The sequence below is a fragment of the Epargyreus clarus genome, unplaced genomic scaffold (genome assembly GCF_041222505.1).
Source record: "Epargyreus clarus isolate Ecla_fem2 unplaced genomic scaffold, WU_Ecla_fem_2.2 ptg000004l, whole genome shotgun sequence".
Lineage (NCBI taxonomy): Eukaryota > Metazoa > Arthropoda > Insecta > Lepidoptera > Hesperiidae > Epargyreus > Epargyreus clarus.
The window spans coordinates 4,795,438-4,809,435 of record NW_027332212.1 but is presented as its reverse complement, the minus strand read 5'-3'; the positions used below and the strand labels follow the sequence as shown (position 1 = coordinate 4,809,435).

The 13,998-nt window shown below is 34.9% G+C and overlaps 1 protein-coding gene across 4 annotated transcripts in view; it reads right to left on the bottom strand.

Moving 5' to 3' along the window:
* The window catches only part of gprs (speckle type BTB/POZ protein), a 34,463-nt gene extending 21,169 nt beyond the window's left edge, over positions 1-13,294 (bottom strand). For 3 of the 4 annotated variants that reach the window (XM_073092964.1, XM_073092961.1, XM_073092963.1), the window contains exons 1-2: positions 8,319-8,431; positions 2,542-2,735 (exon numbers count right to left, since the gene is read on the bottom strand). In XM_073092964.1, coding sequence (XP_072949065.1) covers positions 2,542-2,735; positions 8,319-8,357 — 233 coding nt within the window. In that variant the 5' untranslated portion in view covers positions 8,358-8,431. Of the gene's footprint in view, positions 1-2,541; positions 2,736-8,318; positions 8,432-13,056 lie in introns of those variants that run through there. The other variant, XM_073092962.1, reaches the window with a different exon arrangement.
* Between the last annotated feature and the right edge of the window lie 704 nt (positions 13,295-13,998).

The following is a 13,998-nucleotide window of genomic DNA, read 5'->3' as shown; positions in this document are numbered from 1 at the left end:
GATGAAAGTTTCATTTCCAGCCGGTATTTGTACCTGCGCTGCAGTGGAATTTAATTTCCGAACCATTCAATTTTGTTTTCTGACATAAACCTATTAAAAGTTGAATGGGATATTTTGTTTGGTTACTAATTGGAATAAAGGATGGAGAATCCTTCGTTGTTTGACTGCGGAGGTACCCCTGTCATACCTATTTCTGCTTTATAATTTTAGTTAGTTGTGATATAAAGTCTTCATTAAGACGTAGTTATACGTTGCGTTCCAACCAGTCGTAAAAGACGCTTACTTACCACCTAGACACACAGCAGAAATCTAAAGATATCTGTTTGACCGGGGATCGAACCTGGAACCCTTTGCGTAACAGACCGGTATGGTAACCGCTCCAACACGCGGATCGTCAGGTAAACATAGTAACGCATGCTTCACCAATTTCAAGTAGGAGTCCAATCCTAGGATTGATTACAGATGTCCATGGGTGATAGATTATATGTAAGTATGTTTGTTATTTCAATTAGGTCGAATCGCGAATTTTTATAACAGGCCGAGGTCTTTGTCGCTCGTATATCACTATCGCTCGTACGTTGTGAAACAAGTAACTTATACGTTTACGTGAAATATATGAAAGTATTAAATAACTCCAGGACTAAACAAAACGACAGTAGCAGAGAAGTTACAAAAGCATTCTTTATAATGGAATGCTAGGTTGTATGCGCTGTTTAATTTTGTTCTAAGTAGCCAAAGGGGTAGCATTTTCAACTTTACTCCAGTGGATTTTCATTTACAAACGATCCAATTTTGTTTTCAGACATATTAAAAGTCGTTTTGACATTTTCGTTTCATTTTTTTTCTTTTTTTTATAATATAGGAGTAGCAGACGAGCATGCAGTCCACCTGATGGTAAGTGGCTACTGCTGCCCATGGACATCTGTAATCAGATAGGCTTAGATATTCCTACCTGACGTCGGTCACAGATACGACGCTACTCCTGAGGACTAAGCTGGAAAGCCTCGGAAAAGTCTGTCTCCCTTACCACACCCTGCAAACTGGAACACAGCAGCGACTAACACTGCTGTTATTAGGTAGAAATAGGTGTGACGGTGGTGCCGCCGGAGTCGAACCACAAAGGGTTCTACCACCTTCGTCGTCTTGCACTCGGTGTATTTATAGACGTGTTGTATGTGCCGCTCACCTTAAATATCCACGTAGATTATATGTCACTGAGTGTGTAATGAGAAGTGCATAGTGATTACATCTCATAAAGTTGTGAAGTGAAAAGATATTACTTCTTATAAAGTTTTGAAGTGTATAGTGGTTACTTCTCATGAAGTTGTGAGTGCATACTGATTAAGTCTCATTAAGTTGTGAAGTGCGTAGTGATTACATCTCATGAAGTTGTGAAGTGTATAATGATTACTTCTCATGAAGACCAGGCCATGCCTATTTATTGGGCAGCATGACTCCTTCATGCGCATCACTCCGGCGCCGCTTCTAGTTTCTAGTTTGCAGACCGACTTGGAAGACAAGGGGAGTGCTTTTATATATTATTGTGTCATACCTCTAAAAATTCTATGTCTATTACATTATACAATACCTATATAGCGTACGATCTCTGTATGTATCCAACAACTTTATATTTCTTCAAAGTTAATATATCTACGCCCACAAGTTTAAGCTTTAAGTATGTCACTTAAAGTTTCATCAAATAGAAAGATAAGATAGAATGAACACTTAGCTATATTTACGCTGAACGTAGGAATGTAAGATTTAATTTCTCAGAACCACTAGATTTCATTTGCTTTAATGTAATGAAACAAGGGAAAATGAAGAAAATGCACAGTTGGCAGAAACCCCACTTAGCTATAGTGAAATCGGATTACGAAGAAATAAAGTTGAAGGGGACGCTAATGGATTCTCTAGATATTCCATAGATACATATAATTCTTTTTCCACCGTCTGCAGTGTAAAAGCTCTTTAAGCTTTAAGCTTGGATCCCGTGAAAGGGATAAAAGTCTTTACCCGGTCGAAGACTTTTGTGGGTCGAATATGTTAATATGACAATGTTTATGCGTAAGATACCCGTGGAGGGAATTTTGAAGGCACTTTGCGCTCTTGTGAAGGTTTATTAGAATATCTTGGTCGTTTAAGGGAAAATTGTTTGACCCATTTTTTTAGAGGGTCCATTCTGAATGGATTAGGTTTTTATGGCGTTTTTATTAAAGTCGGCTCGTTCAATCTCTTTGTTTATATATTTTGTGTATTGTCTAATTTATAATTATACTAGTAGGTTTGAGAAGATCTTACCTTTTTAACTGAGAACAACCATATACAAATAAAATATTGACTGAGTTTGAAAATTCGATACAATTATAAGTACCTACTTAGGTACTTATTTTTAAATACCTAAGTACTTCTACTATGATACTTAGCAAAAATATCTTAATAAGTGACTTTTGAATTTACAAAAATCATGGGAAGAACCGGTATCTGTGATCGATACCATTCGCCTGAATGAAGGGTGTAGAGATAAAAATACGAGTATCTCACCTGCTCCTAGCAGCCAGCACGGCTTTAACAGCACACACCGGTTCCCTGGTGTCCCCCACTAGGAAGGTGACGTCACACAGCTCCGGCATGGACGCGAGGAACTTCATGTCCTCGGCCAGCCCGGACTTGTTCTCGAACGTGCTGAGGTCAGGCTCCGCCTCCATGGCCGCTAACACCCCGCTTCTCATTGACGACTGGAACAAGTTTAGAAGTGGTAAAAATTTTGATGATGATGAAAATTAGTACCTATTAATTTTACACAAATTAAAAGTATATGAAACAAGCAATACCCCGCGATTAAATTGTAAGTACTCGGGCAACATTATAGGTTTTTAATTTTTTTGCGCGATCCCTATTTTTTTTTAAAAAAGTAAAAGTTTTTTTAAAAAAAGTAAAAGTTTTTTTAAAAAAAGTAGCCTAAGTTACACTCTTTATATAAAATAATTGAAAAAAGTAGCAGCCAATGCAAGTCTCTCAAGCTGTTTTTTGCTCAAACAGAAATGCAGTGTTCTTTCATAACTTGTTTTCCACCGAAAACAATACACGAAACAACCGAAAACAATATCACCTATCAACATGTATGTCATCGGTTTCAGCTAAAGTCTTAGTTAGTTCAGTTAAGACATTAGCTACAGTCGTATATGCAGTGAGTCAAGTCTTTATGTGGTCTTTATGTGGTGGTGGTAGACTTCAAGTAAACAAAAGTAGTTATATAATAAATTGTAAGCAATAATGAACTTATTAAACACTTGTCAAATTGCAATACAAATATTCCATTTGTCTATATATATTTATCTTGAATGCTGTTAATTAAGCTTCGAGCACGTATACTCAAAATCCAGATAAAATAGGCTGAATTATATTGGCACCTTCGATGAAAAGGCAGATTATGAATATTTATGTAAATCCAATTTAAAACTAATTAAATTGCGCGCTGATTACCCTCTATTTATATTCAAGCTTTGCATAATTTATTCCTTCAAATGGAAGTACTGTAAAGCGATATTGAGAGTTTATTGAAAGAAGGACTAATTGTACCTCATTATTACTGTACGAAAATTTCTTAAGAGTGATATTTACCTTCGTAATATTTTTATGTTAAGAATACATAAAAATATTACTAAAGTAATATCTCATACTTCATAAATATAAATTATTTCAATCTTGGTTCTTGAAAGTAGCAAAGCCTCTATGTTTTCAAAGTTGAATACTCTTACGTGGATCTACATTTCCTTTATAAGTTTTATAACAGCAATATAAAGTGCGTACCACGCCTATTCTGCCTAATAACAGCAGTGTTAGGCGCTGCTGTGTTCCGTTTTGAAGGGTGTAGTAAGGGAGACATACTTTTTCGAGGCGTTCCAGCTTAGTCCTCAGGGGCAGCGGCACACTTGTGGCCGACCTCAGGTAGGAATATATAATCCTATCTGGGGTTGATTACAGATGTCCATGGGCGGCAGTAGCCACTTACCATCAGGTGGACTGCATCCTCGTCTGCTACTCCTACCCATCCATTGCAGTTTATAACTAAATCAAGACTCAAGGAAGTACGTTAATAATGTTAGTTGAGTCTAAATTATTATACAATTTCAATCTCATAATGAGTTACAGTAAACAATTCCATTGTTCACAAACTCAATATTAACTATAAACGAACGCCTATAGAAGCAGTCGCGAATTGTAATCAGCTGTCGAAGTCAGTTAACCAAGTTTGATTGGTTTTGGAAACAGGTCAAAACGGTGACAATACAGTATAAACACAGACATAATGTAATCGCAATATAAACGAGGGCTTTCATTCGAGTACGTAAATATATAATTGTGTTGCTGAAACCCTTTTTATGTACCACTGACGGACACATGTACCGATGACGGGTGGCTAAATGTGGCTTTCGATCGTGGAGACCGCGCGGTTGGAGTTTTGAAGGTGGTAGAACCCTTTGTCGTTCGACTCCGGCGGCACCACCGCCACACGTATTTCTGCCTCATAACAGCAGAGTTAAACGTGTTGTGTTCTGGTTTGAAGGGTGTGGTAGGGGAGACATATTTTTCCGAGGCGTTCTAGCTTAGTCCTCTGGTGTAGCAGCGTATCTCAGGCATATCAGGTGGACTGCATGCTCGTCTGCTTCTCCTATTATATTTAAAAAAAAAGAGTCCGAAAGCGCAATGACGATAATGCAACCAAGGTCATATGGTCGTCTGTCGTCTTGGAAGTAGCAATCGGATATCAGCAACCCCGACTGCGACGGTACCGTCCGTCGTGCCGTTGGAAAACAATTAATATTAATGCGCAGTGCTAATAAGTTAGGCAGTTTGAATGGGCAGATTTTAGGCACTAATTATATTAATAATTCATCGTTAATCTTAGAGAAGTATTTTTAAAAACAGCATTGTCGTGTCATAGCCACGTTTACGTATTTCCCATATTTTTCCAATCAGTTCTGATACAATCCGCTAGGGACGCTGATTGGAACTGTATGGGTAAATACGTAAACAAATATCAAAACAGTGATTTTTATCAAAACGTAAAAACTCATACTAAGGGTACTGGTCGCGCAACGCGGTCGCTTGCGTTATTTAGTATTCCGTATATGAGCAGTCGATTGCACGTACCATAGTATGCCATCGTTGGTCGCGGTCGACAAAATAGGAATACTATTTTAAGAGTACCTATACTACGTTACGTTGCTCCAATGCGAATTAGTAGAGGTGTAGTTATGAGGTATACAATGTGCATCAAATTGCTTCTTTGCTTTACTCATATCACAGGGGAATAAGTAAATTAAAGAAGTTCGGGTATATAAAATAATACGCCGGCACTTTGTACACATTTTTACTTTGTGAGATATAAAACAGACGTAAAACGGTATTGAGTACCTATATCTTTTTACGATACTCAGAATTTAATTACGTCCAATACTGGAGATAAACGGATCGACCGAAGATCAAAGTATATAATTAATTCCCGACCAAACAAATAAACAGCTAATACCAAACTCGGTTTGCCAATATCCAATATTGAGAAAGGGTAAGTTCCCCAAACGACTTTGTTACTGTTACTTATTTTCATTATTATTTAAAATTACTTTTATTGTTGCATGTTATTCCAAGGTTCAGTTTTAATAATAAACTTTTATTATCATTCGATATTTCTTAGAAGTTTTCTCTTTAATATATAACATTGAATGATACAATGAAATGCATTATAGATGATAAGTTTTGTTAAGTATCGCGTCGTCAACTATCCGGAACTGGACAAAAGATGGGGCCACTAATATTGGCTGAATACGCTACTGAATACTCTATAGAGCTTTTCTCAATATTGCGTATGACAAAGACCAGAATTATAACTATCGGAGCACAGCCAATTCCTCAGCCTAAGTACCTTGTCTAGTTGGAGTGCCTTTGCTAAAAGTAGTGACCCAATTTAGACAAACGCATTTAATTTATAATTATTAAATGTTTCATAAACCCATCCGTAAGAAGTCATGCAGAGATGATTTAACTACTTATTATTTATTACTTTGTTGAAGTTCGTACATGTGGAGTATAATTACTTATCGATTATAGTTTAAAATACAATCAACCTAACTGAGATAGACTAATGACTGTAGAAGATAGAATAACCACTGGATACAAATAACACTTAACAATGTTCGACGTCAATCAGGGAATGCGTTTGTCCAGCAGTGGACTTTCATAGGCTGATGTACGAGTAATTTAAATTCATAAATGGTAAAGTTAACCAAATTATCTGCATGTATCTCTAAAATAAATACCCCTAAAATAGTAATCATACCTTAGTAATCGTAAAGAAAAAACATCTTGAACATAACAAACATATCTCCAAAAAGCTGTGTAATATTTTCCTTCATTGCTCAAGTAAGCGAAGAATCTAAGTAATATGCAGAAGGAATGCAAAATATTTTCCGTCACTAATAATTGAGTACCTGGATGACCGATTTCACTCGAAAAGAATAAAAAAGAAGGAACTCGAAAAAAAGAGAAAAGTTAAAAGAAACAATCGCACCGAGATTTGAACCCGGGTTTCCGTCGTTAATGCGCCCGAGTTCCCGACCGAGCGTAAGTAATGGCAAAATTTAGCGTATTCTAATAATATTGTAGGAGGTGTTTATTCAATGAAACCACGGTTAAAACGACAATTTCGAAAATAAAATCTAGCTAGATCGATTTAACCCGTAACCGTCAAGAAAATCGTTGGAGCCGTTGCTCGTTTAAAGGTATTAGATTTATGAACCCACATAATTTCGAAATATAATAATAGCACATAATACGGTAGTAACGCGAGTAACGCTATAAAAATGATGTCCCAGCTATAAATGAGATTGAAAGCAAATATTGACTGACGAGATTAATTGAAAATGACGTTATCACATGACGAAATAGGGCGATAATTGTGTGGGAAGAAAAAACTCATAGCTATGTTTACATCATACGACACGGTATCGAGATTATCGATTTTCATATATTTCCATTGACCGCGTTCTACCATGGACGCAATACCGAAGGGATTTTTTAGAAATTTGACTTTTGTCCTGTGTCGGTACGTTGTTAGATATATTTTATTTCTTCAGTAAAGATAATATTTCCAGTATACAAATCACCCACTAGACTTTAAATCGTTTTGCTACATCATGTATATATTTTATGTATTGTCTAAAGCGACAGTCTGGATACGTCTCGTAGAAAAATATAAGTCGTACGTAGTCTGTCGTATGGTATCATATCGTGTCGTGAGTAGTGAAAAGTTTTACTTTCTCGTCTGTATTAAAGCATTGTCCTTCTGATTGTGATATCACAGAACAAAAATCTCCCATTGAAAAGATAAAGATCTGCCTCTGTCTGTATTTGGGCAGTTTATCTTCAAAACACGATCAGTGTAAGTTTAATTATCTTCATTAGTTTTCCCTTGTTGGTAGAAAGTCCTCAATAACTACCAAAAAAAATTAAAGTGAAAAAATAAAAAGAACTGACAATTTATTGTTGGCGGAAATTGACAAATTTAGATCTTTAGTAGTACATAAATTCAATAAATTGATTAATTAATTAATTATTAAGGACTGTTGCCTATTTCCTATCCGAACACATTCATGACAGCACATAAGAGTTAGGTAGACTTTACACATGATTCACAACTTTAAGCTTCCTTTTATTATTTTTCAATACACACGTAAAGTGTAAGGTTCCCGTTATTTCATATTTTTGCGTGATTAGCAAAAATTCTTCGAACTGCTATCTCAGATACATTTTAATAACTTATCAAGTTATCACTGCCTTTAATTTGACTATTTTTAGTCTCTTCACAAAGATAAATGAACGTCATAACTTCGAAGTTGGGAACTAACTTTCAAAGTAAGATCAAAGAAAATGTTTTTTTTACTGTGCCGCAGATATTTTTATTTTTATTTCGACAAATAGTACTTAATTATGTACCGACAAAAAGATGACAAATACTTAAATGATAAGTTGTATTAAAACATTTTGTTATATTATATTAACAAGTTATGAGGCTTATTTGAAAAAAAAATAAAAGGCAGTTATCATACATTTTTTATTTATTTTATCAAATATAAAATTGACTTGAATGCAATATTCTTTTAAATGCTTTCAATAGTTTATGTAGGTATCTATTATTTTTATTCAAAAACTATATAACATGTAAAAATTAACAACACCATTTAAAAACAGCAAAATAAATGTTTATTTTTTAATTAAAAAAAAAAGAAAACGAACATCCCAATAAATAATTCACTCACCTCATCCAAGCTAAAATGCCTCGTGATAGTGATATCCATGTTTATTTAAGTTATAGATATGCAAGTTTTCGCGACAATTATTTGGACAAGTATTTTAAACGCGACCGTTCGCGCCAGGACTCAAACCCGAACTGAGAGAAAAGTGGAAATGAACGGGGCGCGTCACTGCGTTAACCGTATGGTCCAAGTTACGAGTGGGTGCGATTACAACTGAGAAAATAAATTTTAATATTAACCCGTTTTGCGGACGGTATTGTTATTCGAGCAAGTGTATGTATTTTCATTCCGTGGTAGGCATATTAGCTTGTGGTATGGTATTTCCTACATCCAAAACAAATTTATAGTGATTAATAATTGTTTTTTTATAGAATCTTGTAACAGTGATTACAGAAACGTGGCAAACAAACTGTTGTTTTTACACGATTTATTTTACGCTTGTATCTTGTCCCTTACACCGCTTCTAAAAACAAATGTTTGCGCGACAATTTCCTTGCGATAAGCACCTATTTCTATATTCGATTTTACTCTTTTTGTAGAGGGACGGTTACAAATATTTGATTTTACTTGCGAAAATCTAATTTATTCGTGGAAGGACTAACTCGTTTTGACAGAATTATCCCAATTCCCAGGATTTCATTCTAGGAATCGTTTCTATACTCATCAATTGTCCTTAAGGGTAGATGGTACCATGATGCGAGAAAAAGTTGTACGAGTATAACAAAAAGTAATTCAAAGTTGTGATAAAACTTTATTTTAGGTCGGAAACTGGCAATAACTTTTTCTTATATTACTTTTAAAAGAAAAATGAAGGTTTTTTTTTATTTTTTCAATATACTGATGGTGATATATTTTTATTAAGATTTTTGATGTATTATTATGTTGGAAAAATCTCTAAAGATAATACTAAAAATGTAAACGTAAAAAGAAAATTACCAAGAAAACACACATAAAAAAGATATCCATATCCTAAGCAGGAACCGAACCCGAAGGGTTGCGCGTTGAACTATGACTATGTGTACAGGGAGACCTTCTTTTCCGAGCCGATCCAGCTTAGTCCTCAGGGGTATTTAACCCCGAATAAGTGCTGACGCGCACATCCGATCGATGGGAACTTTTGGCAGTTTATTTGTAATGGTAAATCCAAACTCTCTACGAAGATTCAGCTTTCCCAGATTTTTTGTTATTTTAATTGTCTAAATTTACCCAACTAACAGCCCTAACGGCTTGATGGATTCTGACGGATCCGTCTGAATCGTGCGAGTAACATATGCTAAATTTGTTAGTATTCGGGATTTTTGTCTGTATAAAATTCTCTAGTAATATGTATAGGCATTTTTATTACATTTCCTACATCTTCCGGTTACTGGACTAAAAGCGGCCAATTTCCTGCTATCAAAGGGCGGATATCACTTCATCCAACCAACCGTCGAGGCCTTTGACTTAGAGCTTAGTCAAGTTACATATAAACTGATTAAAATGTCTGGTACCACAGATTAATAAATAGTTACTACGTAACTGGTACACTGATTAATATAATCTATATACCCCCTTTAGCTTAACCGAAAATATTATTAAATTTATTATTATTTTTGCACAATTAAGTATATAACTTTGTAATTAAGTTATATAACTTTAAGTTAGGTTATAGTATGCATATTAAAATAATAATGTTAAGAAAATATGTCACTTCCTAAACAATAAAGTTTAAGTTAAAAACAGTGGGGGTGTTAGGCGTGGGCGGCGTGGGCCACGTCCTACGGCCTCGCGACCCAGGAGGCGTCGCACCTCTAACAGTTAACGAAAAAAAAGCTCGCCAGAATGAACACATGTCTATTCTTTTTTATTTTATTTTATTTATTGAACACCATTTGTACATTTATACAGATTAGATACAACAAAACACATAAGGGGCTAGCTTTATGCCACTATAATTAAAGGTGTAGACTACATGCAGGTTAAGTATAAACAAACATAAAAGATAAATAAAAGAGAGAATAAATTGAATTAAATGAAGCACAATATATAATATCTATAAACATATTTCTCATTAAGTGTCACAATCATAACACAGTGCAGTACACTTGATTTTATTAAGACTAGTAGAAAAGATGTGAAAATTTGAGTTCCTGGAGACAGTATTGCATTCTTTAATGGTTTTGTTAATAGGAGCATGCTGTCCGAGATTTGATTTATGGGAGTTTACAGAATACCCATACAATTTCTAAGTTCTGATATAATCCGCTAGGGGCGCTGATTGGAAATAGTATGGGCAAATACGTACACAAATACCAAAACAGTCATATTTGTCAAAACGTAAAAATTCATGGTAAGGGTACTGTTTACATTATTTTGTAGCAGAGGGCCCCGCAACATGTATTTTGCCCACATAACATTTAGGTTTTACGCCGCCACTGGTTAAAAGATAAAAACACTGTATTTAACCTTGAAACTTGTAAATATCCAAAAGTCAATTAAAAATAAATTATCAGTAATTTAAGTTGCTTCTTTGCTTAAGAAGTGCTCAGTACTTCTTAACCCTCTACCACTCGGTTCTCCAATTTTTTGGAGTTTGGTTGATTTTATTCATAAGTCAGTCAACAGTTGATTATCTAAGCATGTGTATAGATTCATAAGCTACTAAATAATCGCGTAGCAAGTTCTGACAGTCGCGTTATCCACTACTCAATCGCTCAAGCAACAAATTAATTCGATAGTAGTCGGTCAGCCTAAATATTCAAGCAAGTTTATTCTATTCACAACACAATTAACACATTAATTAAATTTCGTTTTTAATTGTTGTTAAATTAAAAGGTGGTAGAACATCTATGTATATATTTTCATATAAACTTTTTTTCATGTAATATCTCAACCAGTACTGATCGGTAACAGGAAGATAAAAAATCTTCTCAGATAAAACTAAATCCATATAAAGTTTGCCACAAACTGTTTAACATTTAGCGGGAAACCGCTGATAAACAGTTGCTGTCGCATTTATAATAATACATATTTAACAATACGTATTATTATAAATGTTCCTATATTACCATTATTATCGGTGGATAAAAAAAATCATAAAACAAAATGAAGTCAATTACAAAAACGAGAGAGGGCTACGTGAGTAAAATGTACAACCGCGGCTTTACTATAACAAATACCAGAAGAATAAATGTCAATTTCATCCCATCAATTACGGAAGACTGAATGGAAAATTTCCATCCGTCGAATGAAACACAATGAAGCTCATGTAATGCATATTGTGATTGGACTTATAAGGAACGCTGAATATATAATTTTCTTCGAATCATATACTCTGTTGTTTTTTATCTTATTGTTCAAGGCTCATGGTTTTAACGTACGTAACGTAAATATGTAACGTAACGTAAGTCAAATTTACTAGTTTGTGGATATTTTTTCTATGAAAAAATTGTCGCAAAGAAATATACATTTTACTATTAGGTCAGTAGCCAGTGCTGTTTGCAATAGAATTATAAATAGAAGTATGTAGTGCATTAGGTGGACTAAGTGGCCCCTACCACCCACGGGCAACTAGTCAACATCAAATACGAGTGCTGTCTATGGTCGTCCACAAATGCGTTGATACACCTGAGGACTAAGTTGGAATGCCTTGGATGTCTCTCTTACTATGTCCTCCAACAATCATAGCAGCGCTTAATGTTGCTATTATTAGGCAAAATTGTTGTGTCGGTGGTGCCCCCAAGTCGAACCACAAAAGGTTCTATGTTTTTTTTTATAATATAGGAGTAGCAGAGGAGCATGCAGTCCACCTGATGGTAAGTGGCTACTGCCGCCCATGGACATCTATAATCAACCTCAGGTAGGATGAGATATTCCTACCTGAAGTCGGCCACAGATGCGCCGCTACCCCTGAGGACTAAGCTGGAACGCCTCGGAAAAGTCTGTCTCCCTTAAAAACGTAACACAGCAGCGCCTAACACTGCTGTTATTAGGTAGAAATAGATGCGGCGGTGGTGCCGCCGGAGTCGAACCACAAAGGGTTCTACCACCTTCAGTATCACATTTTTAAAGCTTTGTTGTTAAAAGAACTAGTTATGATGTAAGAACCTGGCTCTACAGTCTATCGTTTCCGTACGATCATTAAACGTGATTCCATTAACCTGTATATGGAACATGAGCAATGACCCGTAACTAACTTACGGGGCGTATTGATTTTGCGCCAATATTCCCGTTAATGGACATCGAACGTGCGTTCATTTAATGGCGTGAATAGTTGATGAATAAACTTCATAATCAATTAATGAATAGAATGAAAATAAATTATTTTTAAGTACCATGACCGATACAATTTCTATGAATAAGTTATAAGACAAAGTTTACAATGAAATAATAATACATACAAATTGATATTTCAGAAATGAATTTATTTACTTTTTATACAAATAAGATAAATGAAAAGCTTAATTAAAGACTAAATATTATGAATAACCTTTACCTTACTATAAGACACAAAGATGAAAAATAACTACATAGGAAGGTACTTAGACAATGAAACTAAAAATAAAGCGACATGAAAAGGAAAAAGGCAATTGTTGCCCTTTTAAGGGCATAGTTCCCTAATTCTGATAAAACGTGAACTTTGTTCTTGAACCAACGGATCTATTTACTAACGGCCGTCTACGCGAAGCCCACCTACGCAACGTCTGGAGTAACGCCCACAGCAGCCATTGTTATACATTATTAATAAACAGATATAACATACCTGTTGATATGAACTGCTTCGAACCAGAAAAATCTGCCTTGCTTCAGGCTAGGGCTCACGTAAACGCGAAAAATCACGAAACTCACTGAAGATACTAAGCAATATAGCAAACGATAGCACGTTATCGCAGCTATTCAAACTAGCGCTATTTATTCCGCTATTAATTTCTATCGCTAGTTTAAGAAATGAAAAGTGATAAGCTTATTATTTAGCCTTGACAGCTTGGGTAGAAGTACTATAGAAGTGACGCTAGAGACACGCATGCGTGGACTCCGCGCATGCTCTTACATGCCATCAATATGACAAACAAGGTCGGGTTGTTCAATGGAAGGGAATGTACATGAATGAGAACTGTTCCAAGGTATAATTGAGCAGGTGCATGACGGATTATGAATTGAGCTGTGGATCTATTTGTGACTTCATTAAGGCTGTTATATAATAGCTTATTTTACGGAGATTTTTTTAAATACTTTTTATTGATTTATTCTGCAAATTGGTTCCATTTTGTTCTTGATAAAGTTGTTTTTGTATTTCGGTTCTTAGCGACAGGTCTCGTTGGGTATAAAATAGTAATAGTCACATAGAAGTTTCAAGTTTCATGAATATTAAGTAATTTTAAATTCAAATAAGTTTTACAGACTTTTAAATTTTTATTTTATGCTTGATACATTTCTCTTTTAATTTCATTAAATATTTATATTTGACTTATATAAAAAATAAATATCTTATTATTCAAAAGGGATTATTTTAAGAATATTTTAAATGAACCGAAAGTTCTCTGAAATGTTCTGAAGGATATAAATTAATAGAATATAGTGACATCTATGTTAGCAGCTCTGAATTAAATCTTTAGTTCACTATCCGCCCGCCTTATATACAGTCAACTTCACTTTCACTGTAACAGTACATTTACTCGTACATTCCATAGAACATGAAGTTTTT